At 42.6% G+C, this 23,548-nt stretch overlaps 1 protein-coding gene across 2 annotated transcripts in view; it reads left to right on the forward strand.

The window, feature by feature from the left end:
* The first annotated feature begins 2,127 nt into the window (after positions 1-2,127).
* PSTK (phosphoseryl-tRNA kinase) overlaps positions 2,128-23,548 on the forward strand; it is a 96,314-nt gene continuing 74,893 nt past the window's right edge. The window contains exon 1 of one of the 2 annotated variants that reach the window (XM_086949858.1): positions 2,128-2,881. In XM_086949858.1, coding sequence (XP_086805984.1) covers positions 2,207-2,881 — 675 coding nt within the window. In that variant the 5' untranslated portion in view covers positions 2,128-2,206. The remainder of the gene's footprint in view (positions 2,882-23,548) is intronic. The other variant, XM_086949859.1, reaches the window with a different exon arrangement.

Genomic DNA, 23,548 nt, shown 5'->3' on the forward strand with positions numbered 1-23,548 from the left:
GAACACCACCACATCACTCAGGGACACCACCACATCACTCAGGGACACCACCACATCACTCATGAACACCACCACATCACTCAGGGGCACCACCACATCAATCAGGGGCACCACCACATCAATCAGGGGCACCACCACATCACTCCGGGGCACCACCACATCACTCAGGAACACCACAACTTCACTCAGGAACACCACCACATCACTCAGGGACACCACTACATCACTCGGGGACACCACCACATCACTTAGGGACACCACATCACTGGGGGGCACCACCACATCACTCAGGAACACCACCACATCACTCATGGACACCACCATATCACTCAGGGGCACCACCACATCACTCAGGGACACCACCACATCACTCAGGGACACCAACACATCACTCTGGGACACCACCACATCACTCGGGGACACCACCACATCACTTGGGGACACCACCACATCACTCAGGGACACCACCACGTCACTCAGGGACACCACCACATCACTCAGGGACACCACCACATCACTCAGGGGCACCACCACATCACTCGGGAACACCACCACATTACTCATGGACACCACCATATCACTCATGGACGCCACCACATCACTCAGGGGCAACACCTTGTCACTCAGGGACACCACCACATCACTCAGGGACACCACCACATCACTTGGGGACACCACCAAATCACTCGGGAACACCACCACATCACTCAGGGGCACCACCACATCACTCAGGAACACTACCATATCTCTCAGGAACACCACCACATCACTCAGGAACACCACCACATCACTCAGGGGCACCACCACATCACTCAGGGGCACCACCACATCACTCAGGGACACCACCACATCACTCGAGGACACCACCACATCACTCGGGAACACCACCACATCACTCGGGAACACCACCACATCACTCAGCAACACCACCACATCACTCGGGGAATACCACCACATCACTCGGGGACACCACCACATCACTCGGGAACACCACCACATCACTTGGGGACACCACCACATGACTCAGGGACACCACCACATCTCTCAGGGACAACACCACATCACTTGGGGACACCACCACATCACTCAGCCCAACCACATCATCACACAGCACCGCAACAGCACTGTCCTTGCTTGCAACCAACAAGCATTGCCATAGCCAATAGGACTCTCATTAGGAAAGTGTAAGCTATTGGCTTTGTGAATAACAATGCTATTAATTTAGATATTTTCAATGCCAACACATATTTTTAAAAAATTGTCATTTACAATACTAATTGCTCACACTTTCCTAATGCGAGACCTATTGCCTTGCAAATGCTTGTTTGATCATACGCCTCACCACATTGAAATTCTACCAGCAGCCACTGCTTTCGTGTCTGGCCTGTCTCTATCCGTTTAGCTCAGGGGACTGCAACCTTTGCTCTAATAAGAGCTACGTTTTCTCATTGATAATCACCAATAGCTCCTAATATTACTAATGTAATAATGACTTCATCAGACAAGATTACTTACAGTGGTAGCCACCCTATGCTGGATTACTAGCAGAGGTCACCTCGGGGCAGAACTGCCAGCAGTGATTACTTTATGGCATCAGACAGAGTTGCCAGAAGCAATGTCAACAGGGCTTTGTCAATTTGGAATACCTTTTTATATAATAAATTGCCTCCATCCCCTGGCACAAATGTATTATTAGTATATGCTTCCCCCGTGCCGCATGATTTATCTCTTAAATGCCAACTTTAAATATATTTTGGAAATTCAACGGTATTATTCCAACAAGCTTGTTTGTCTGAAAATAAACACATATTTTGTCTCAGATGGACACTTTTCTATTTAAGTATACATAAATCAATTCAGTCAAACAAAAGCTTCAAACTTAATACACTGAACTGTACACAGGTAGCCTGAGAGCCCTCTCAGTATCTCACGAGCTACGCGCTGGAGAAGCCTGGTTTAGCTAATTAGACTTCTATTTTTATAGCTCGTTTCTGCTTCTTGTGTTGTTCTTCCAATCAGTCTTTGGATTTTTACTGCACTGCGCGTCTTCCGAACTTTGACCACAGAAACAACAGAGCGCATGCACCCTTCCACCGTCGGAACTAATTCAGAACGCATGCGCATTTTACATCTTCCGTTATCGTGAGCATGGATAGCAAGGAACGTGCCGTGATCCCTCTCAAATACAAACTTCAAGGGCAGGTGTATGATGCATTCCCTGACCACTACCCCGAGACCACTACTCCTCTGCTTGCTTAGTGGACTACCAGCATCCGGTAAGAGCTCGCTCGCACTGGCTCTCTGCAATGTCATCCGCCACAGAGCTGAGTGGGCGTGTGCGCTCATCTGCTACGACGAGATCATCACGCCAGACGCATTTCAACGTGAAACGTCACCGGCTACTCAGCTGGAGGAGGGAGGCTCCGTGAGTGAAGAGGATGTGTGGTCCAAACAGGAAGAAACTAACAGTCTGAAAGGGGAAGATTCAGAACAACATAAGTGGGTGGAACACAAACTTTCGAAAGAGGTGGGACGTTTGGAACTGAGAGGGGCCAAGACTGCTCGCAGCTGCAGCGAGGAGACCGTAAAGTTAAAAGGGAATGCGACTTATTTAAATAGGGAGGATAAGGTATATTTAAAAGGACAAGAGATTGGATTTCTACAAAATACAGTGACAGGAGTACAGGAGGATGGCGGACACCGAAAGAACGAAAGAACTGCCCCTAGTGGAACATGTTCTGTTCAGGGAACCAGTGCTACTGGTTTTGGAGAGACTGCAGACGTGGGAAGACAGATGGATTTACATCGAGAAGTCAATGAACACCCAGAAGTGCTCGATTGTGCAAACAACCTGCTGCCACCTCAGACATCAGATGGCTGGGTCAGTATAAGCGCCTACCACGGAACTCCTCAAATGACTCACGCGAAAGCAAAGAGTAAAGTGTTAGCATCTCATAAACATGCTTTTTGAATTAAGATTGCGGTTTATGAGCACTATCCAGTAAGATTCATAATTGAGAAAATCAAAGCACAGGTTGCACTATGCTTAATGCTTTTGGCTTGAAAACCAGCATTGGATAAAAAGTGCAGCAAGTTTTTAAACCACTTTTATTTATCATTTTATTATAAAAAAAAAGAACCATTATCCCTGGAAGTTCTTGCATACATGTAGATTGTCATTATGCTGAAAGTTCTTACAAACATGTAGATTGTCATTATGCTGATACAATCATACATTAGGCTGACGGTGACAGCTCCATTCTACATACTCCCATGAAGACCGTTTCAGAAAAGTCCTACAGTTCATCTAACTTTATGATTACTTCTATCGTACTGGTAGAGGAGATCTGCTTAGGTATGGGGATTCTTGAGTGTTCATCAATTACTACCACCACCTTGTAGTAAAGACTCCACATGCAAGGTAAGTTCTCAGGTAAGTTTGACATACAGTCCCAGACACATCGTACTCCCGAGCACCTCCTGACAACTGACCCCTTCAACCGTTTAACTGTCACCAGTGGAATCCCTGCACATGGGGTGATGCCATGGGCCAATAGCATTAATGTAATCTATGCACGTCACAATACCCTGAACATCAGGCTAGTTATACTACCATTCAACATTGCAACACATCTTCCTCTCATAAATTGAAAAGAATGAATTACATATATATTCCATGTCTTGCACACACCATAATACATTATTATTGTACGTTAGAAAGTTAAATTCGTTTCATATATATATACAGAATAGGCAAATCAAATACACTTGACTAAACATCGATGAAAAGTCGTCACATTTGTTGGTTTAGTAATAACTGTCGAATCAACCTCTTTTGCTTTAACAGCTATAGTCTTTGTCAAACTCTTTAGACACACCAAGCTCATTTCTCTGTCCGCTACCCTTGTTATATGGTGAGCCAATAGTTTCTGGCGTGTCACACTAACCATCCTCAGATTCACCATTCACATCTCTTGTATCATTTCCAACCTCATCTAAATCCATCCAATCATAACTATTGATTTTGGAATTGGACATCCTATTGCCAGAGTGACATCTTGTCACTCTGCTCATGTGCAAACCTTTCCAGCACTTACTTTAAGTGAATTGCAAAATATTTTACAGATACGCAAGGGTTTTAAAAATCTACTTTCACCCTTCTTGATCCTCTTACCCTTTCTTACTTTAACCCCATCAACATTTAAATTCCACTATTTTTGACCTATACTTTTTGTCATACCAAGCCTTATATCATGGTTGGGTGTAAAGCAGTTTTCTTTCTCACTTGTTCTGGGGAACATTCCACTTTTTTGGAAGAGGTCATGCAACTTAAATCTGTGCTCAAAGCCTCCCTTCGTCCCACCATTGTAAGGGGATTGTTATCAGTTATTAAACTTGGGGTGATCCTACAAGCCCAAATCAATGTGCAAATTTCACTTTCCAAATGTATTACCTTTGCACATTTGAATACTTCATTAGAGAACTTATTATACCGCTCAACTAAACCATTGCCTTTGACATGAAAAATGGAGGTGGTTTAATGTGCAATGCCATTCCTTTTCAAAAAGTTCTTAAAAGAAGTAGACCTGAATTATCTCCCACTAGATATTTGGACTCTCAATGGGACATAGAGGTGGTTTATAGATTTTGAGACACTTATCTGAATTATTACATTCAATGCATTCACGGACCAACACCTCAATGTGCTTGTCAAGACCAGGCCACCAAAAATTGTACTTAACTCTCTGTTTAGTTTTGGACTCACCAAGATGTCCCTCGTGGCATAATTGCAGTATCTTCTTCCATAAGGTTAAAGGTGAAACCGGCCTTCCACATCTGAATAACATGTTAACCTTAACCAGGAGTGTGGCATTTAATGAAATATCTACTTGTCCATGGGGCTGGTTGCCTCATAAATTTACTTGCCTGTAACAAAATGCACTTGTCCCTTTGGTGACTTGTAATGCAGCAACACATTATGGCAGCAATCTCGTTATGTAAGATCTCTCTGATTATGCCAGGGCTCATACCATGCTACGGTTTGAATATTAGCAAGTCCCTAATGTTGCCATGTTTCCACAGATCTACATACTGGGGCTGAAGGTAGTGGAAAGCAATAGTTCCAGGGTTGGAATGTCCTTTTTAGTCTGTACACACCTAGCAATTTGCATGTTTTAAGGGTTTTCACCAACTTTTCTCTAATCTTTTCCCATACTGAGACAGTTTGGAAATTTACTCTTGACAATGGCAGACGTAAAATGTCTTCCAGAGTTGGGAAAAAAAGTGGTGGAAGAAAAAGTGTACTTGCAAACACTCAGATATTCGCATAAGCAAATCTACACATGCATGTTTGCTCATGCTAAAATGCAGTTCACAAATATTTTCTTGCAGTACTATTTCTTGGCCTATTTCTGTAAATTAACGAAAAGCATATATCTGCATGTAATGCAAAGACATATACCATGGGTGCACTTTTGAGACAATTCCTTATGAAATGGGCACCTATGTAGGTCTGGCATTAACCATGGCCTTTGCGTTTATTAAAATTCTGTCCTTCTCTGTCTGGCTTCACTGTGATTGACAGCATTCTGCTCTTTCAAGGAGTATATCAGCATAAAGATTAGTTGTTTTCTGTGCCAGGAACTACTATGGCAATGTGTACTTGAGAACAAAGACAATTTTTGGTTTTGCCAATGTTTGTTATAATGGCGAGGGCCCGATAGCTCTCACACTAATAAGGTTTTACAAAAACCAGGCCAAAACAATTCACACATTGACAAAACCAATAGGCTGACCACCAATTTCAGACCTACTGGCTGTGCCAATGCCTGTTTATTTGTGTTTCCCGTAATCTTATTGAAACTGGTTACACTGATTTTCTATTATTATTTTTTGGGGGTAATATTAGCATACATCGACAAATTATACTAAATGATACTGCAAAGAAAAGGTCTCTGCAATTTTACAGTAGTTTAGTGAAATGTTTTTTTCCTACTTGCATTTTTTTCTGAATTTTATTTTGAAAGCAAAGAATCATCAACCTTGCTGTCAAGCGTCTGCAAATATTTGCATCTAATCGTAAGGCATTCTGGGTGCATTATACATAGCCTCATATTGCTAAACTTAGAAAACGTGTGTACACATTTTTATTCTGGTACCACTGTTAGTTGCGCAGTCCGAGCTTACAACATTTACTTAGAGTGCTCACCCTAATTATAAAGGCTTTGCAATAATGAACCATAAATACAAGTTTGAACAGCATTAACACATGGACACATATATTACGTTAACTGCAGACATAGCCCTTCCCTGGTCCATAATGTGGTACTGTAAACTGGCAGCTAAAGGGTTTGTCTTGCAGGGGGTTCGGCATACTTGTCCCAAGGACAAAATACATATGAAAACCAGTTGCCCTTCACCCCAAACAATATGTCCTGTTAACACAGTTAATCTCTTACTTCCCAAAACATTCTTTCTTCCGATTTCTTTTATTAGGCCAACCTTTGTTTAAGAACCTGCAATATTTTTTAACAGTCATCCTTATACACATGGTTCATTCACTTAGTCAACGCAATGCCCTCCAAACCATCAAATAACAAATCTACTTTGTCACCATCCTGCATTACCTCTTCATCTTTAGCAATGGACAAAGGCATCCTAGTTAGAAAATTATCTACCCTGTTCTTGGCACCATGCTATTGCTCAACATCATATGTGTAATCCAGTAATTTTACAGACATTCTACCTAATCTGGGTGATATATATTGTAATGTGTAACAACAAAGAGGAGATTAAGGTATTTTATTCACCAGATGTGAAATGGAGATTACTCCTGTTCCCCTAGATAGGTATACAATTAACAAAGGAGGAGTATCGCCATAGAGAATCATAGATTCTTAATGGGATGTATGTTTGAAAAAGGAAAAAATTCACCCTTTTATAAAAAACCCTCATTCACCAACCTAGTGGTGACATGCTTCATCATCGGGGCCAGACCACCTACAGAGATACTCTTGGTCATAATCACCCTCAAAGTATCTCCACACCTCTTTTAACATTGTCCAGTTCCTACGAATAAAATCTATTTTTGAGTCAAACCAGGACAATTTTTAACAAATTTTTTTTTTTTGCACTTAACACTCACAAACCAGCTCCACTGTATTCCAGGTGTTGTAGCACACCCTGATGGCACTCGGTCATCAGGGTGGACCCCGATGATGAAGCATGTCACCACTAGGTTGGTGAGTGAGGGTTTTTTATAAAAGGGTGAATTTTTCCTTGATATATATTGTAACCCAGTGGTAGTCAGAATTTTTGTTAGGGGCTAATGACTCGATCGTAATCAAAACATGGAAATCCCAGACATGCTGGCAAAAGTGATTCAATGCGCACGTTAAAGTTTTGTGCTCGATCACAGGATATCTTTCCTCGGCTGATGCAAGAGAACATAAAGCAAATGCACCAACTTATTCATTACGTTCATTAACACATTGTGAAAAGTCTGTTCCCAGCCCTTTATTACTTGCATCCGTGGTTACTATAATTTGGCACTTGGAATCAAAACCTTTAAGAACAAGCATTTGCAAACCAATAGGTCTCATTCATGAAACTCTTGAAAATGCGAGACATATTGCATTGCAAATGTTTTTTCCAAAAGCGCCCCATGCTGTGCTTTCAGTTTATTGGCGGCCGCCCCCTTTCCTTAGACGTGGCTGGTCAAAAGAAAGGGGTGCGGCTGCCATTAACGTGAAAGCATGGCATTGGGTGTATTTACAAACAAAAGTTAATTACAAAATAGAAAGAAAAAAAAGTGGCCGTGTTTGGTGCAGCTAAGTGGCCGCAAATAAACCAAAGGCGGAGGCTGCCACTGTGGCGTGCCGTGATATGAGAAAAAATAATAAAGCCTTACGAGAGAGTGTGGTGAAAAGCATTAAATAGTGCTCGGATGCTGTAATTAAAGTCTACCAAGCACCAGCACACGAGGTTACAAATGACGACAAGGCGATACTAGGGAGGGACTAACACACCTATTTATGAATTAGAAGCCAGCATTCACAAAGGACAATGAAACAATCCAATGAAATATATCGGCGGAGCTTCAACCCTACCTGAATACAGCATGCCTCTCAGAGCAGCGCAAGCATTGCCCATGCTCAACCAAAAAAGACCATTGAAGGTTTCATTTTTCAAGTTAAAAAGAAATCTTGGCATATTTTAAACCACACAAATTTCACTCTGCATTTAAGTCATTGTCGTATGTTTTTTCTGACAATTTTTAAACTCATTTTGAATAATATTCCATTATCCCTAAAAAAAAAAGGCTCTAGCTTTATCCTTTCCATTTGGACTAGATGCTTTCCTAATAGCTTCAAGTAGACCCTGCTTAGGTTTGATACCTCCTTTACAAATACTGTGAACAAGATAAATAACTTAATTCTTGCGAATTTACACTTGTTGAATTCTACATCAACCCTTTCACCCATAGAATTTCCAGGACCTCTTTAAATCTTTCATGGTGTTCCATTCTGTCTCTGCCCATAATCAGGATATCGTCCGAGAAAAACATTACCCTCACCATCCCCCTGAAGATATTACTCATTGTTCTTTGAAATAAAGCTGCATCGGATGCTAAACCAAAAAGTACCCTGGTAAATTGAAAACATCCAAAAGGTGTACTAAATATTGTAAATTTCTTATTGTCTGTGTGTAAATTCACCTGTTGGTAGCCTGATTTCAGATCCAAGGTTGAAAATCACCACATATCTTTCGTCCCTGGAAACATCTCATTTATATGGGGTAATGGAAACTGATCCACCAGAATGTTTTTATTAAGTTCTCTAAGGTCCACACATAACCTAACTTTTCCATTGGGATGCCTTACTCCCACCAATGGAGAAACCCATTATGCAGATTCCACTTGTTCAATTATGCTAGCTTCGACTAATTTCTGTAATTCCATATGTACTTCTTCCTTGACAGATATTGGTATATGCCTAACCTTGTGAACGCACATAACTGCAGACTGTTCTAATTCAATTTTGAGTTCAAAATCATTCAAAAATCCAACCTCGCCTAAAAAACGTCGGATATTCTTTCAAGATGTCAGCCCTATTTTTATCACTGTCACTGACCGATAAAACGGGATTCATACAATTATGATATAAAATGATTCCCAACTCTCCTTGATCAGTGGTAACCTAACACAGAAGACCCTTTCTTTACCACATACAACTTACAATTGGCTTTTCGGTTTTTGAACTGGAATTCTAGATGCCGACAACCAACAAAATCGATTCGGTCCCCAGTGTAATTCTTGGCAATTACTTCAGCTCTGTCCAGATGAGAACCCAGTTTACTTATGAAATGGTTTCTCCATGTCTTCACTTAACAATAGTAACGAGTGAGCCAGAAACAGCTACCACATTCAACTTCACCCCACCCATGTACACTTCACACAATGGTTTCCTCATTTTAACTGAATGCACATCCAATATGCCATAATCCATACAGAACACATGATTGATATTGGTCGTGTCAGAATCATCAGAATTCTCATCAATTTCCCCATCCACACAGTTCACATCTCTTTTTGTAATAATCAGTTATCTTCTGCAAACTTTGGCACAGTGCCCAATAATACCACACAAGGAGCATTTTTGGTTTTTAGCCGGACACTTGTTGTAGTACGCTAGATGATCAGCTGAACCTCAGCGATAGCACTTTCTGGGACTTGACTTAACCCCAGTACTTCTCCTTGAATCTTTCTTCTCGCCAGAAACTTTCAACTTTCCCTCATATGACCCCCCTCTCCCCTTTGATTTTCTCTCCACCTTTCTTGTTTTTAGAGGATACAATTTTATTCACCTCTTTGACATCCTGTGCCGTGTCTAAAACTGCTTTGGCACACCTACCTCCCAGTTATTTTATTTTTTTAAACTAAAGCCACAACCTCTTTCAAAGGAGACTTACCATTGACCCACAGTTTGTCTGAATTTTCGGAATGTTTTTATGCATTATTATTTGGTCCCGTATAAATTCCTCTTACAGACCACCAGATCTTCATGTTCATGCTAAGGCACGTAATGTAGATACATAGTCATCCACAAATTCAATTTTCCCTCGCTTCAGTTGGAAAAATGTATATCCATCTACAGCCACACAGACAATAGGTAAGAAATACACCTCTAAATCTTTTAATGCATATGCAGTAAACACATTACCCCCTCACATGTTTTTTTCTAGCCCTGGTTGTATGTTTTGAGACCATCCGGAACCAAACAATAAAGTAAAACTTTTTTTTCTTTTCAGGAGTAAATTTCCTCTAAAGTCTATCAATATAATTGCAGAAAAATTCTCTCCATTCCTTCCAAGACATAAATGGTTCACCCTTGGAAGGGAGGAAAGGCTGTGGAAATGTCAATTTTAATGAATTTAAGGCACACATAACTTAATACCACAATTATGCAAATTATATCCAGCAGGCCCGCACTAGTAATTACTGTGCAGCGTTACTTTCAGTTTCAATAATATGGCGCACAGAGTATCTCAAAACTCATACCGGTAGCAGGTCTAGTCAACAAATCCCGACGAACACTGCCAGGAAGCACCCATCTACAGTAAGGTAACCCATGTGTGAATAAACACATGTCAGGGTTGCAGGGTAACATTTCAAACATTGCAAAAGTTACCAGGTTGTCTCATTGTGTGTCGTCATAAAGGCTGCAGCGTGATGTGTGAGTTACACAATGTGAGTGACTACCGCGACTAGGGTGTGCAGCAGTAGCTGAAAATACACCACATCAAAGTTGAAAGCCCTGCCAAAAGTATTAGAGCACTATATGTTAGGCAGCTTTTTCCTCTCACGTCGACCTCACTCATATAGATTACCTCCGCGCTGACACTTCACCAAATTAACAGTCTGTGGTTGTCGTCAGCTCTTCCTGAACTTGTCAAATATTTTTTTTAGATCTATGTGATTCACTCATTAAGTGATTGAGCTTTCTTTGAAATGCCTACACTGCCCGATTTGTGTTCTCTTCTTGAGCTCTGCCGGTATGGGGTCGGTATGTGTGGCTTTTGTGATGACGTGTGTCGAGATATGTAGTATGCAGGGTTGTTGTCTTTCCCTAGCTTTTGTAGAATTGTGTAGGACTACTCTTATAGGTGGATTCCCCACCGTTCAATTAGCAACAGCATTTTTGCTCAGGGGTTTCCAAAGACAATGATTAGCGCCTGATGGTCAGTCACTATGTTAAAGTGCTTACCATATATAAACAGGGGAGTGCTTTCATGCCCACACTACTGCCAGCCTTTCTTTTTCAGCTTTCTAATATGATCTTTCAACATCTGAGAGGCAATGACTGCCATAGGATATATGTTTGCCAGTAGGGATTACTATCTCAACGATGTTGTGCACCCAATCCTTCTGGGCTGGCATCTACTGTGAGCTTGGTGTAAAATCTTGGATCACAGCTGACTATGTTGGTGGCAAGATTCTCCTTTCTTGAAACATAAGTTCACATGTGGAGGTCCACTCAAATGTGCGTTCCTACTTTGTCAGCTCTCAAATTACATTGCTGATGATGGTACAATCTTTTATTTAATAGGTGTAGTAGCTGGCCATCTCTAGAACTGATTACATTTCGCTGACATCCTTGGAGTCCGGTATGTCCTTGAGCGCTTTTCCTTTGTTGGCGGTGCCATTGTGTGGGTATGACTGACCACACTAATAACATTCTCTTCCATTGTCTGTGCTGTGGTGTATGCCCCTCGTGTGGTGTCTTTCCTTGAACTAGGGCTGTTGACTGGAGTTCTTGTTTGACTTCTCCTTATTTTGATTTTAGAGCCACAATGCTTGTTCTTGCTTGTCTGTTTTTTCAGAATAAATCTTTATAGTTTGCCCTTTCACTTTGTCATTTATGTGTGTCATTGGCTCAATCTGTTCTAGGATATAGTTCTTGTGCAGTAAACCGCATTGGAGGGACTTGGACAAACTTCTGATTAGCAGTCATATATTTTCTTCGTCCATGAATTTACAGTATTTAACTTGGCCCAGTCACCCTGCATTTTTGCTCACCGCTCTTATTTTCATGATTATTTTACCTTTGTCAGCAGTTGTGCTGTCTGGAATTATAGAGACAAAAACATGGGACTTCCTTCATATATTTATTTATTATCCTCTCTACATCACACATACTAGCAATGCACAGCTGCTCTCCAGCACTTAGTCGTTCCTTCCTCTCCACTGTCTCTCCTATTTCTTTCCTACATGTCCCTGCAGGGAATGTGTAGCAATGGTCAGCTAGACATCTGGTGGGTTTCTGGGCTTGGGGTCTTATCTCGCGACATGATACTCCAATTGACATGATCTCAGAGGGGTCTTGTGGCAAAACCAGCCTTCAGCTATGCATTGCTTTGCCAGCATCAGGCTCAGTGATGCACACCTATATTGTGTCTTGCCTTTCTTCAAATTTGGATAAAACCCAAAATTGCTTGGGAGAGTCTTCCAGTCGGATTCCTGTTGCTCTCTTCAAGTTCATTATCTCTTTTCCCCAGAAACTTGATGCCACGTAGCATTGCCACATGAAGTATGAATGTAGTTTCAATGGATCTGCATTTGGGATAGGCTGCAGACCTTTTGGGACAGATTTTCTGCAGTTTGGCTAGGGTCAGATATGTGCTGTGTAGGAAGTAAAATGTATGAATTTGAACTTCTCATAATAGGAGGTCTCCTTACTATGGCACATGTTACTTTCCGTTCCTTGTAGCTAATCTATTTGTGAAAATATCCTTCCCATAGTTGTTTGGTTTTCAAGGTTGGTTTTAGGTCGAGCCTGCAACAGCGAATGTCCTACTTGTACATATTTGCTCACGATATTTTTGTGTACAAGAAGGAGCTTTCAGCACACGCATTGCTTACCATTTGTTGGCTTCTTTGTCACTCATCCGTGGTGCCTTTTTTATAGGCCAGCGCAGCCTAAGAGGTCACTCTTAAACCACACATAAATAGTGCAGCACACCTTGATACACAGAAACTAAAATATGTAACAATGGCACTCAATTTAGTTTGTGACAAATCTGGAAAACAGGAAAATGTATCTATCTGCGTGTAATAGTATTAAAGTTGAAGAGTCCAGACTTCATATAATGTTATGACTTGAAAAAGTCCATAAGGTGGACGAAACACGTGTCGGCTGAATCATCTATAACTGTTGGTTATTGAAAAATGGGTATTGATTGTGGGATCAAATTGAGAAGAAGCCAATCATCTTGATCATTTTTGGAACAGTTTTATTGAGCATGTGACGTAACTAAAAAGAAGTAAAAAAAATATTATTCATGTTATATGAAGTCTGTACTCCATAACTTCAATACTATTACACAAAGATGGATATATTTTCCTGTTTTACAGATTTGTATCAAATAAATTGAGCGCAATTGCTACATATTTTGGGGTTCTGTGCATAAAGGTGTGCTGCACTATTTATGTGTGGTTTGAGAGATTTGGCTAACTTCCATGGTTCTTCCAGGGTTGGTTTTTAACACATTGTGGCAGTGGTTGTGACAATAGTGTATGAGCACTATCCAATTGTAAATCATTTCAACTCTCAAAAGGAAGTAGTGTGAGACATTAATTCTAGAGTTGCTTTCTTTGTTCTTATACAAATCGTCACTCCTTTTCCTTTCTGAACAGCATGGACCAAGCCCAGATTGCTTCCACTTAAATAGTGCCCGCCCGCTGCTTGTGCTGTGATTCAGGTCCTGTTTCTTCTCCCCCCACGCCCTATTGTATAATCAGTGTATTCGCAATCCATGCTTCCACTCAAATAGTGCCCACCCGCTGCTTGTGCTTTGATTCAGGTACTGTTTCTTCTCCCCCCACGCCTTATTGTATAATCAGTGTATTCTCAATCCATGTAAAAGGCACATACAATGCAGCACTTTGCATAGAATGCATGCATGTGGGTTGTGCACGACAATACTCAATGAAAAACCCTTGTTGAGCTTAAGTTAAACCTACACAGATATCAAGAGTGTCTTTAAAGAAACAATATACATTAAGATTGGAGGACAGGAAGCCTCCGAGATGGTTTAGTCAGGTCTATGAAAGGATCCAGGTCATCTTGAGGACATATGCACATACAGCCGCACAACGCTGCAGTCTTCCCTTGTGAGTTTGTTAGCAAAGGTCACTGACTTGGCTGATGTGGTCACCTTGCACATGTCCAGGATCAGCCGCTGCATCCACAGGCTCATTTGAGCGCATTGTTATTTTTAGATGCTCAGCGATGAGATGCTAATGGGTGAATAATGGGAAGTTTGAAGTAGAGACAGTGTTACTATGTATTTACAAATGTATTGCCCATTGGACATACATAACATTGTATGTATCAAAAAAACAATAAAAATAATTTCAAAAGTCTACATCCTTCATGGCATTGCCAAAAGGATGGGAATGTTATTTGGACACTCCACCTTATCCATGGACTCCTTATCTATACCCAGCCTTATCGATGGACTTTTCCTTTTATTTATGTTTGTTATTTGTTCAGCTACTGGGACTGATGCGTTGACCTAATAGCAGTTGTAAGGAGGGGTTAACTATCCCAGAGGGATGCATTTGAGTGCATCCTCCTTTACCCTTGATTAAGGGGCCTTTGAGTAGGGGCAGCCAGATGGTTGTGGTTTACTAGAACTTTGAACAATAACCGTACGCTGAGCAAGGTCTGAAAAGATTGTCTGTGGGGATGGTGATAGCCGATGCAGGGCGAGGGCCAAACTATTGGGTTTTAGGTAGAGATTGGAGAATGCTTTGAATGAAATAGGGACATGATGTGGGGGTAAAGCTCAGGGCAAGGCACACATGATCCTAAACCCTCCTCTCTGCTGCCCAGCGAAAGTTGATTTAAGTGTGGGGCCAAGACAAATTTCCTTAGCCAATTGGCAAGGCTGTACAGGATTTTTAATGACAGTTCAGCTGTTTAGCAAAGCCAAAATATGTTAACCAGCCCCGCACCCCCCAAAGTCCTGAACAAGAAAAGAGCCTTCAGGGGTGAAAGGCCATTTTAAATTCTTTACTATCCGTGTGACTGGACAGGGAGAGTTCTGCCCAAGATCGTATACATAATACAGGATTACTACTGCTCTATTGTTTTCCTCCAGGTGCTCATGAACATTATGTGATATCACCTAATTTGTAGACGGTTAAACTACTGATTACTGTTGTTCCCTAACAGCACATTTTTTAAAATCTTCTGTCAAATGAGGCAGAAACAAGATAGTTATGTTTTAACCCCTTGCGTGCTGCCGTCGGACGTTGGCCGACAGGAGCACTACCTCTCTAGTGCTGGCGTCGGCCAACGGCTGACGGAGCCCCGCCCACCTAATAGAATGCCTGCACCTCGGCGGAAAAACCGCTGCGGTTAAGGAGTTAAGAGAGCTATCAGAGCTGAGCTGAAAGGAGGTGATGGTCGCCCAGGGTGGAAAGACCATCAGTTAGACCTTATAAGCCTTTGGTGGATGTGCATCTGGTGAAAAGACCATCAGTTAGACCTTATAAGCCTTTGGTGGATGTGCATCTGGTGAAAGTTCTAAGTGTAGAGGCTCCGCCGGTGTAAGCCCAGTGCTTCCACTAATTACATAATCTGATGGAACCACACGTTTGGTGAAATGGGGGCCCGGCTGATTTACAGAGGTGCTTCTGCTCCTCTGAACTCTAGATTACCCCGTTAGTTTTTCAGGTCGAAGCCTACAGTGCAGCTGTCTGGGGACATTCTGAAAGCTTCCTTTGGAATGGGTTGCACCCATTGCTTACCATTAGCTTTGTGGTTTGTAACTCACATTTGCTTGTTTTCTATTTGCTGGCTCTATTTGTTTTTAGGCTCTCCGGCGTGAGTTTTTCCTTTCCTTGCCCAAACCATATTTACTGTAGTCTTCCACCACTAATGGGTTTCTGTAAACAGGTCTTTAAATCTTCTTCTTATCACTTTTGCTTTGCATGCAAAGACCGAGGTGAAATGTCAGGCTCTGTCTTCCTGGGAGCTTGGGGTTTACTTTTCTTTCTCCAACTTTAAAGTGAGAGGATTTGGGGGCGTGGCTTGGACGCCGAGGAAGATGGCGGTTTGAAGCGTCTCTCCTCCCGTCACGAGCGTCGTCAAGCAAAATTGGAACATCTTTCCATGCTTGTAGCGGGGACGTGATCGGAGGATCTAGCGTCGGATCACTCCCTGCCTGTAATGAGCCGACCCTGGTGCCCGTGGCTGCTCCGGAGCGAGAGCTGCGCCGAGTGAGGCGTCCATGGCGGCAGCGCGACCCAAGGGAAGGAAACGGAGCGTGTAGCGAGCTCCTGTGAAGCGCAGCGGCACACCCGAAGTCCTAAGAGGAGAGAAAGTAGGTGGATGCGTCTACGGGGGAAAGTGCACACCGGGTCAGCTGCATTACCGATCGTGTAAGTACGATCTGATCGGCCATAGCAAGGCTTCCCTTGCCTTTACCAAGATGGCGGCCGCAACTCGGTAATGCATGTAAAACCGAGGCAAACTGTCTCTCCTCACTAGTTATGCCCAAACGGCCGGTTTTTGGCATCAAATGAACACTGCTGATAACTGTTGGGTTCTATCCTGATATGAAGGGAGAAAGTAATCATACACTCCTGCACATACTCCTGCACTGATCAGAGGGGATGGTTGTTGCTGCGCTGTGTTCCTGGAGTGCCTGCCTTAGCCCACAAGCAGTCTTTACAGTTACAATTCATGGTGGTCTCACAGTATCTGACGATCAACTAATGAGAACTTACATCTGCTGAAATGTGCACCTGGATTGCCTAACGCCAACTCGCAGTGTGCTCCCTAATGCTCCAGCCTCAGTTATCGCCACGTGCACACAGTGAATGAGTGAATGAATGAATGGGACGCCCTGTACTACAAATGTCTTTTTGCAAAGTGCTATCATCAGTAAGCTGAGTTCATGCTATCATCAGTGAGCTGAGTTCTGGCTGACCAACCTCCGAGGTAGCCGAGTGCTGGTTATTTGCTGGTTATTTGCTGGTTATTTGCTCCGCGTCAATACCGCGTCAATACCGAAGGGAACTTTCAGGTCAATAATTACAGTTCTTGATAGCACGGAGTAAGAACCGGCGATCACAATGGATACCAAAGACCAAGGAACCCTTAAGAGACTTAAATCTGATCACTCTAACCCGGGATCGCCAAACAAGCCAAAGAAAGTTACCCCGGACGCACTTGACATGATATTGAACAGATTGGATGAGGTGAAGGACCTAGCCAAGGCCACCAAGGAGGAAGTGGCGGCAATCCGTCAAGATATCCGAGACACCAATGCGCGCCTGACAGAAACAGAATCCCGGATCAGTCGACTGGAGGACATAGAGATCAAAACTACAACGGCTCTGAAACACCTACACATCTCCTCTGACCAGACAACTAGACGACTGGCCGAGTTGGAAGACAGGAATAGGAGGGGGAACCTACGGATTTTTGGAATTCCGGAAGGATCCGAAGAGTCGGAAGGCTCATGCATTCAGTTCTTAGAATCCTGGTTCACTAAAGCCACGAACCTGACTTTTTCCAACCCTCTTGAATTTGATAGGGCACATAGAGTCCCAGGGAGAATCACTAAAACGCAGAAAGGCCCAAGGCCCATCGTCTGTAAACCATTACGCTACCAACACGTGGAGCAGATCCTTGCCTTCGTGCGGAAGCACAATCATATCTTGTGGAAGGACTCTAAGGTCTACATTTCTCAAGACTACAGTAAGGAAACCGTGGAAATAAGGAAGGCCTTCCTTGCCCTTCGTCCACAACTATCGGTGAAAGGATACCAATTTGGTTTTGTAGGTCCAGCGAAATATAGGGTGACAATACGAGGATCGTCTCACTACTTCACGGACCCCAGGAAGCTCAAACGTATGCTTGAAGATGTAGAAGAACGAGACATGGAGCGAGACATGGAAATTAATAACCCGGATGGTCTATTAGCCTCGGCCTCTGCCTCAGGATACAAGTGACCACGTTAGGTTCTGTCATAAAAGTTTTCTGCGCTCTGTTCTTACTAAAAGTCAGCTCTGCTTAACTATTGCTGGGTTCTTACAGGATAGGTCTCAAGTCTACGGAAACCTTCCACAACTGGAGGATCTATGATGACCTGGAAGTCTCTTTACTTTACCTCCCTGGTTCAAGCTGGCGTGGTCCAGCTGTTATTGATCTGATCCTTTTGACTAGTGCTAGCTCGCCTTGTTGGCCCCGAAGTGACGGTGGCCGGGATATATAAATCACAACGTGCTGTCTAACTCCAGTCTTTGATATACTGACAGGTTACTCGGAGTAGACCGGATTCGTTCTGACAAAACTGTGACTCTTTGATTATTGATTACTGATGTTCTATTGTTCCTTGTTTAGGTTTTTTCACCACTGATGTGACGACTTGGATACTACTAGCCATTACGTGCCTTTAGTGTAGGATATGACGCTATAATATCTCCTATGGGCCATGAGGTTATATTCTCAAATTTCTGTTCGATAATCATAGTCTAGTAAGCACTCAGGAATTATTCTGATTTAACGAGAATGTATATTGTGTATGCGCTGTTGTTCACATGTCGGTTCTGCTGCATCATTCCAACGTTCCACTGCTTGCATAGTCTTTTATATGCATTTTTCGTTATGTATTGTTGTTCCAATGTCTATACATGACTAAGATTAGACGGGGGGGTTACTGCGGTTTTCCTCACGTCGCCATGCTTCTGTATCACAATTGGGGTGGGTGGGGTGGGGGGTTGCGTGGGATTGGGAGGGATGGGTGCTGTGTTCTATGGTTTGTATTATTTTTCCTTCTTTCTCCTTCATTCTCCTTCTTTCTTTTTCCTCTCCTCTCCGTACCGCTTCTTTCTTTTCTGATCTATCTCTTTGCTCCTGATTGGACAAGTTGTATCATGCATATGATGTGTTTGTATATCCATACTCAGACCAGGCGTGCTATATCCTTGGGTAACCAAATATCTGGTTGTGGTTTTCGACTGTGTTTCAGCTTAAGTAGCAGAACAATATGCTCCTTACATGATGCGCCGAGTGCTATGTTTTCCCTTGGCTCTCTTGGTACAACCATGACACATACACTGTGGTAAATGTCTCATAGAACACTGTCCACTCCACTTGGTACAACCTCTCTTGATCGATTGAAAATTTTATCCATGAATGTTAAGGGTCTGAATCAGCCCGTTAAAAAACAAAAGATATTAGATTATTTGCGGAGACAAAAGGGGGACATCGTTCTGCTGCAAGAAACCAAATTGGATGCTAAACAGTTCTACACTCTGCGCAACAAGTTTTATACAGAGGTTGTAGGATCTAGTGCACTCGGTAAAAAGAATGGGGTTCTGGTATTAATGTCAAAGAAGTCCAAGGTAGAGCTACTGTCATCCTCATCAGATGAAAAGGGTCGCTGGGTTACGGTGAAATTCACTAAGGATAACACGGAATTCTTTGTCACTAATGTCTACGCACCTAACACTAATGATTTAGAATTCTGGCAGGATTTAGTCAAGCAGATTGCAACGGTGCCTGATACGGCGATACACATAATTGGGGGTGACTTTAATCTTCCGCATGACCCGGCCTTAGATAGGGACTCTAAGTGTACATTCAAACCAAACAAGTCACATAATGCCTTCATCAAACTATGCCAACAATTCCATTTAATTGATGCGTGGAGGATACAAAACCCTACTGATAGAGACTACACATTCTACTCTTCCCCTCACGACTCGTTCTCCCGTATTGACTACATTTTCATTACACAAAATGGTGTGGCAAGGATAGAGGATACTTCAATTGAACCAAGGGTACTGTCGGACCATTCATGTATATCTCTGTCCATCAGTAACATTAAACCGTCCCCTAAACAAACGTCCTGGAGGCTCAATGAAGAAATCCTGCACAAAGAACAGAATAGGACAAAAATCTTAGAGGCTATTAGATCTTACTTGGAGACTAATGTGAGAGGGGATACTTCAGAACTAGTGAGATGGGAGGCCTTGAAAAGTACAATCAGGGGGGTGTGCATCAAAATCCGTTCAGCAATGAATAGGGATTGTAATGCGAAGTTAGAAGGGTTGGAAGCTGAGATAGCTACTTTAGAGAACAAACACCAAATGACAAGGGACCGGGAAACGTTCAATATCATGACCCACAGAAAATACGAATATAACAAGCTAGTGAGCGAAAGAGCGGGAGTGTGGCTGGATAGGAAGCGAAGGTTTAAGCTATGTGAATCTAACAAAGCCGGTAAGAGCCTGGCAGCATACTTAAAATTTAAAGTACAAAAGAATGCTATTAATGTTATCAGGGACTCGACGGGAGTCGCTCACTCGGACCCCCAAAAGATAACTGAGGTCTTTAAAGACTTTTATGAGGACCTATACTCTAAAAACGAGTTAGTGGCGGAGGACAAAATTCAGGAATATTTACAAGAATGTGTACTACCAAAGTTAAAGCCTGAGGAGCAACTCAGTCTGAATGGGCCGATCTTGGCTAATGAGGTGGAAAAAGCGATCAAGGGGTTAAAATGTGGGAAAGCACCAGGTCCGGACGGCTTCACGGCCAAATTTTATAAAACTTTCGCATCAGACCTGGTTGATCCTCTTCTAAACCTCTTTCACGAATTTACAGAGTCAGGAGAAGTCAAAGGCACGTTGGCTGAGGCGACTATTGCAGTCCTGCCTAAGGACGGCAAAGACCCATCACTTCCAAAGAACTACAGGCCGATTTCCCTGATTAACCTTGATTGTAAATTACTGGCCATGATCTTGTCAGCCCGTCTGCAAAAAGTCCTCCCTACCCTAGTACATCCGTCTCAAGCGGGTTTCTTAAAACATAGACTATCTAGTGATAACACCAGAGTACTGGCCCATGCTCTAGAAAAAGCGAAGCTTTTGACGACCCCCACGGTGGCAGTCACACTAGATGCAGAAAAAGCCTTCGACAAGGTAGATTGGTCCTACCTTGAGGCAGTTTTACGTAACTTCAACCTAGGAGAGACGTTTACTAAACTCGTAATGGCTTTGTATGCCGGCCCTACTGCTAAGGTCAGAGCGGGCGGCTCCTTCTCTTCCTCTTTCTGCCTAAAACAAGGGACGAGACAAGCTGCCCACTATCGCCTTCTCTGTTCTTATTGGCAATAGAACCCTTTCTGTGGCACATCAGACACAATGAAGCCATTGCTGGGGTTCCATTTGGTGATTGCACCGTAAAATTGACTGCATACGCCGACGATGTCCTGATCTTGTCAGAAAAGGCTGACGAGGCCATCCCGGCCTTGATGGACACAATTGAGGGGTTCTCCAGAGTCTCAGGATATAAATTAAACAAGGATAAAACAGAGGTTAAGTTACTAAACAACATCGGGGATAAAGGAATTCTGGGAACATCTGGCCTTACCTGGCAACCGAAAGCTTTTAAATATTTAGGCCTAGACTTTGAGAAGGACTTGATTACGACTCTGAAGTTAAATGAAGACTCAACATTAAAAAAGATATCCACTTTGCTAGACAGCTGGTCACCAAAATTCTTGTCCTGGTGGGGTAGGGTTGAGACTCTAAAAATGATGTGCACGCCTCTAGTTAACTACCTGGCTAGTATGCTCCCCATGACTTTCTCAGACGAATTTATTAAGAAGGTAGACAAGCTGTTCGGAGAGTTCCTATGGCGAGGGAAAAAAGCCAGGATATCACTTAAAAAGCTGCAGCTAGCAAAAGATAAGGGCGGCCTGGGCCTGCCCTCGTTTAGGAACTACCAAACGGCTTTCCTATGTAAGCAAGGGGCCCTTTGGTTGGTTGAGGATACATCCTACACTCCAGTATGGCTAAATATTGAACGGTCGTTAATAGCAGATGCACCCCTCCGTCTCTCCTCACCATGGATCTGGCCCATATACCGCACTCTAAATACATCCTTCTAAATACCAGGAGAGCACTTCTCCGACTTGACCAGTATCATAAGACTGCTCTGGTGATTAAGAGATCCACCCTACTCTCACTATGGCATAACCCTAAGATCCGGATAGAAGGGAAAACCCTTTACTGGGAAGTGTGGGCTGGAAAAGGTGTACACATAGTGAATGACCTCTATGATAATGGCAGACCCCTGCCCTTTTCGACATTGCAAGAAAAGTTTAGCTTACCACCCATAGAATTTTACCAGTTCCTAAAACTGAAGGCCGCTATCTCCAAATGCCCCCTCAACACAGAATTACCATGGCTTGTGACCCGGCTACGAATACTATACCATGCTGACCATTTTGTATCAAGAATATATAAATTGCTCCTCCCCGTACCCAAGAAACCACATAGGCTGACCGAAATTAAGTGGGAAGCGGAACCTAATTCCACAGGCATTGCATTAGACTGGGAGGTGATACACAACACCGCACTGACAAACAAGATATCCCCGATCCTATGTCAAACTAAATATATGCTGTTGAATAGAGTGTTCTGGACCCCCCAGAGACTGTTTAAATGTAAACTGAGGGATACGCCTACCTGTTGGAACTGCCATGAAGCTCCTGGTGACTTGGCACACATGTTTTTTCATTGTTCCCTATTACGAACATTTTGGAGTAAAATATTTACATACATTCAACAAGTGCTTGGAATCACGCCTGTCCAAGACTTCATATATGTCATTTTAGGTCCTCTGGAAACACAATTGCCGGACATTCATGACAGGCAATTGCTTGACATTATGCTGACATTGGCGTGCAAGGTCATTCTTTACAAATGGAAAAATTTCGACGAAGTCAACTTCAAAATGTGGCTGGAATGGCTCTCATTTTTAAGAGGGGCAGATAATCCTGCACTACAGTCAGCCACTTGGAAGCCCTCGAACAAAAAACTCTGGACATCCCTAGATGCATCATCCTCCCACTTTGAACCACCATGATATGCATCTCAACAATTGACTTTCCTAGACAGTATCTAGGTGGAATTTGAGGTGTTTGCTTTTGGTTTTGTATACTTATTGCATATTCTCTGCTACGCACACAGTGTGCCAAGTCTGGGTAAACCAACTACTATTGCTCTATGGATACACCTGTCCTCTCTCTTCTCACCTCTTTCTTCTCTTCTCCTCTATCTTTTCCCTTCTCTACCTCTCTTTCTCTTTCTCCCTTTTCTTATCTTCTTCCCTTGATTTGCTTTTTGATTATTGTAAGTGTCATGATACCAAGAATTTGCTCATTTGTACCTTTAAAGAGTTATTGTATTGTCTTTATTTTTATCCTTATTCTTCAATAAAAAAGATTTGAAATAAAAAATAAATAAAGTGAGAGGATTTATGGGACAAGCATGCCTGGTACTGGGTGTGTGCCTTAGGAAGGCTGTACAATGGCATTATGCTTTCTAGCACAAAACAACATTTTAATGTCTGTAAATGAACTTTGCAGATATTTCAGAATTTTAAAAAACGCAAATGAAGCACATTTTTGGTCATTCTGCAGTGTGGTTGAAACATCTTAATACGATCAAAACAAATCAATA

This window comes from Lissotriton vulgaris, unplaced genomic scaffold (genome assembly GCF_964263255.1).
Source record: "Lissotriton vulgaris unplaced genomic scaffold, aLisVul1.2 SCAFFOLD_2975, whole genome shotgun sequence".
NCBI lineage: Eukaryota > Metazoa > Chordata > Amphibia > Caudata > Salamandridae > Lissotriton > Lissotriton vulgaris.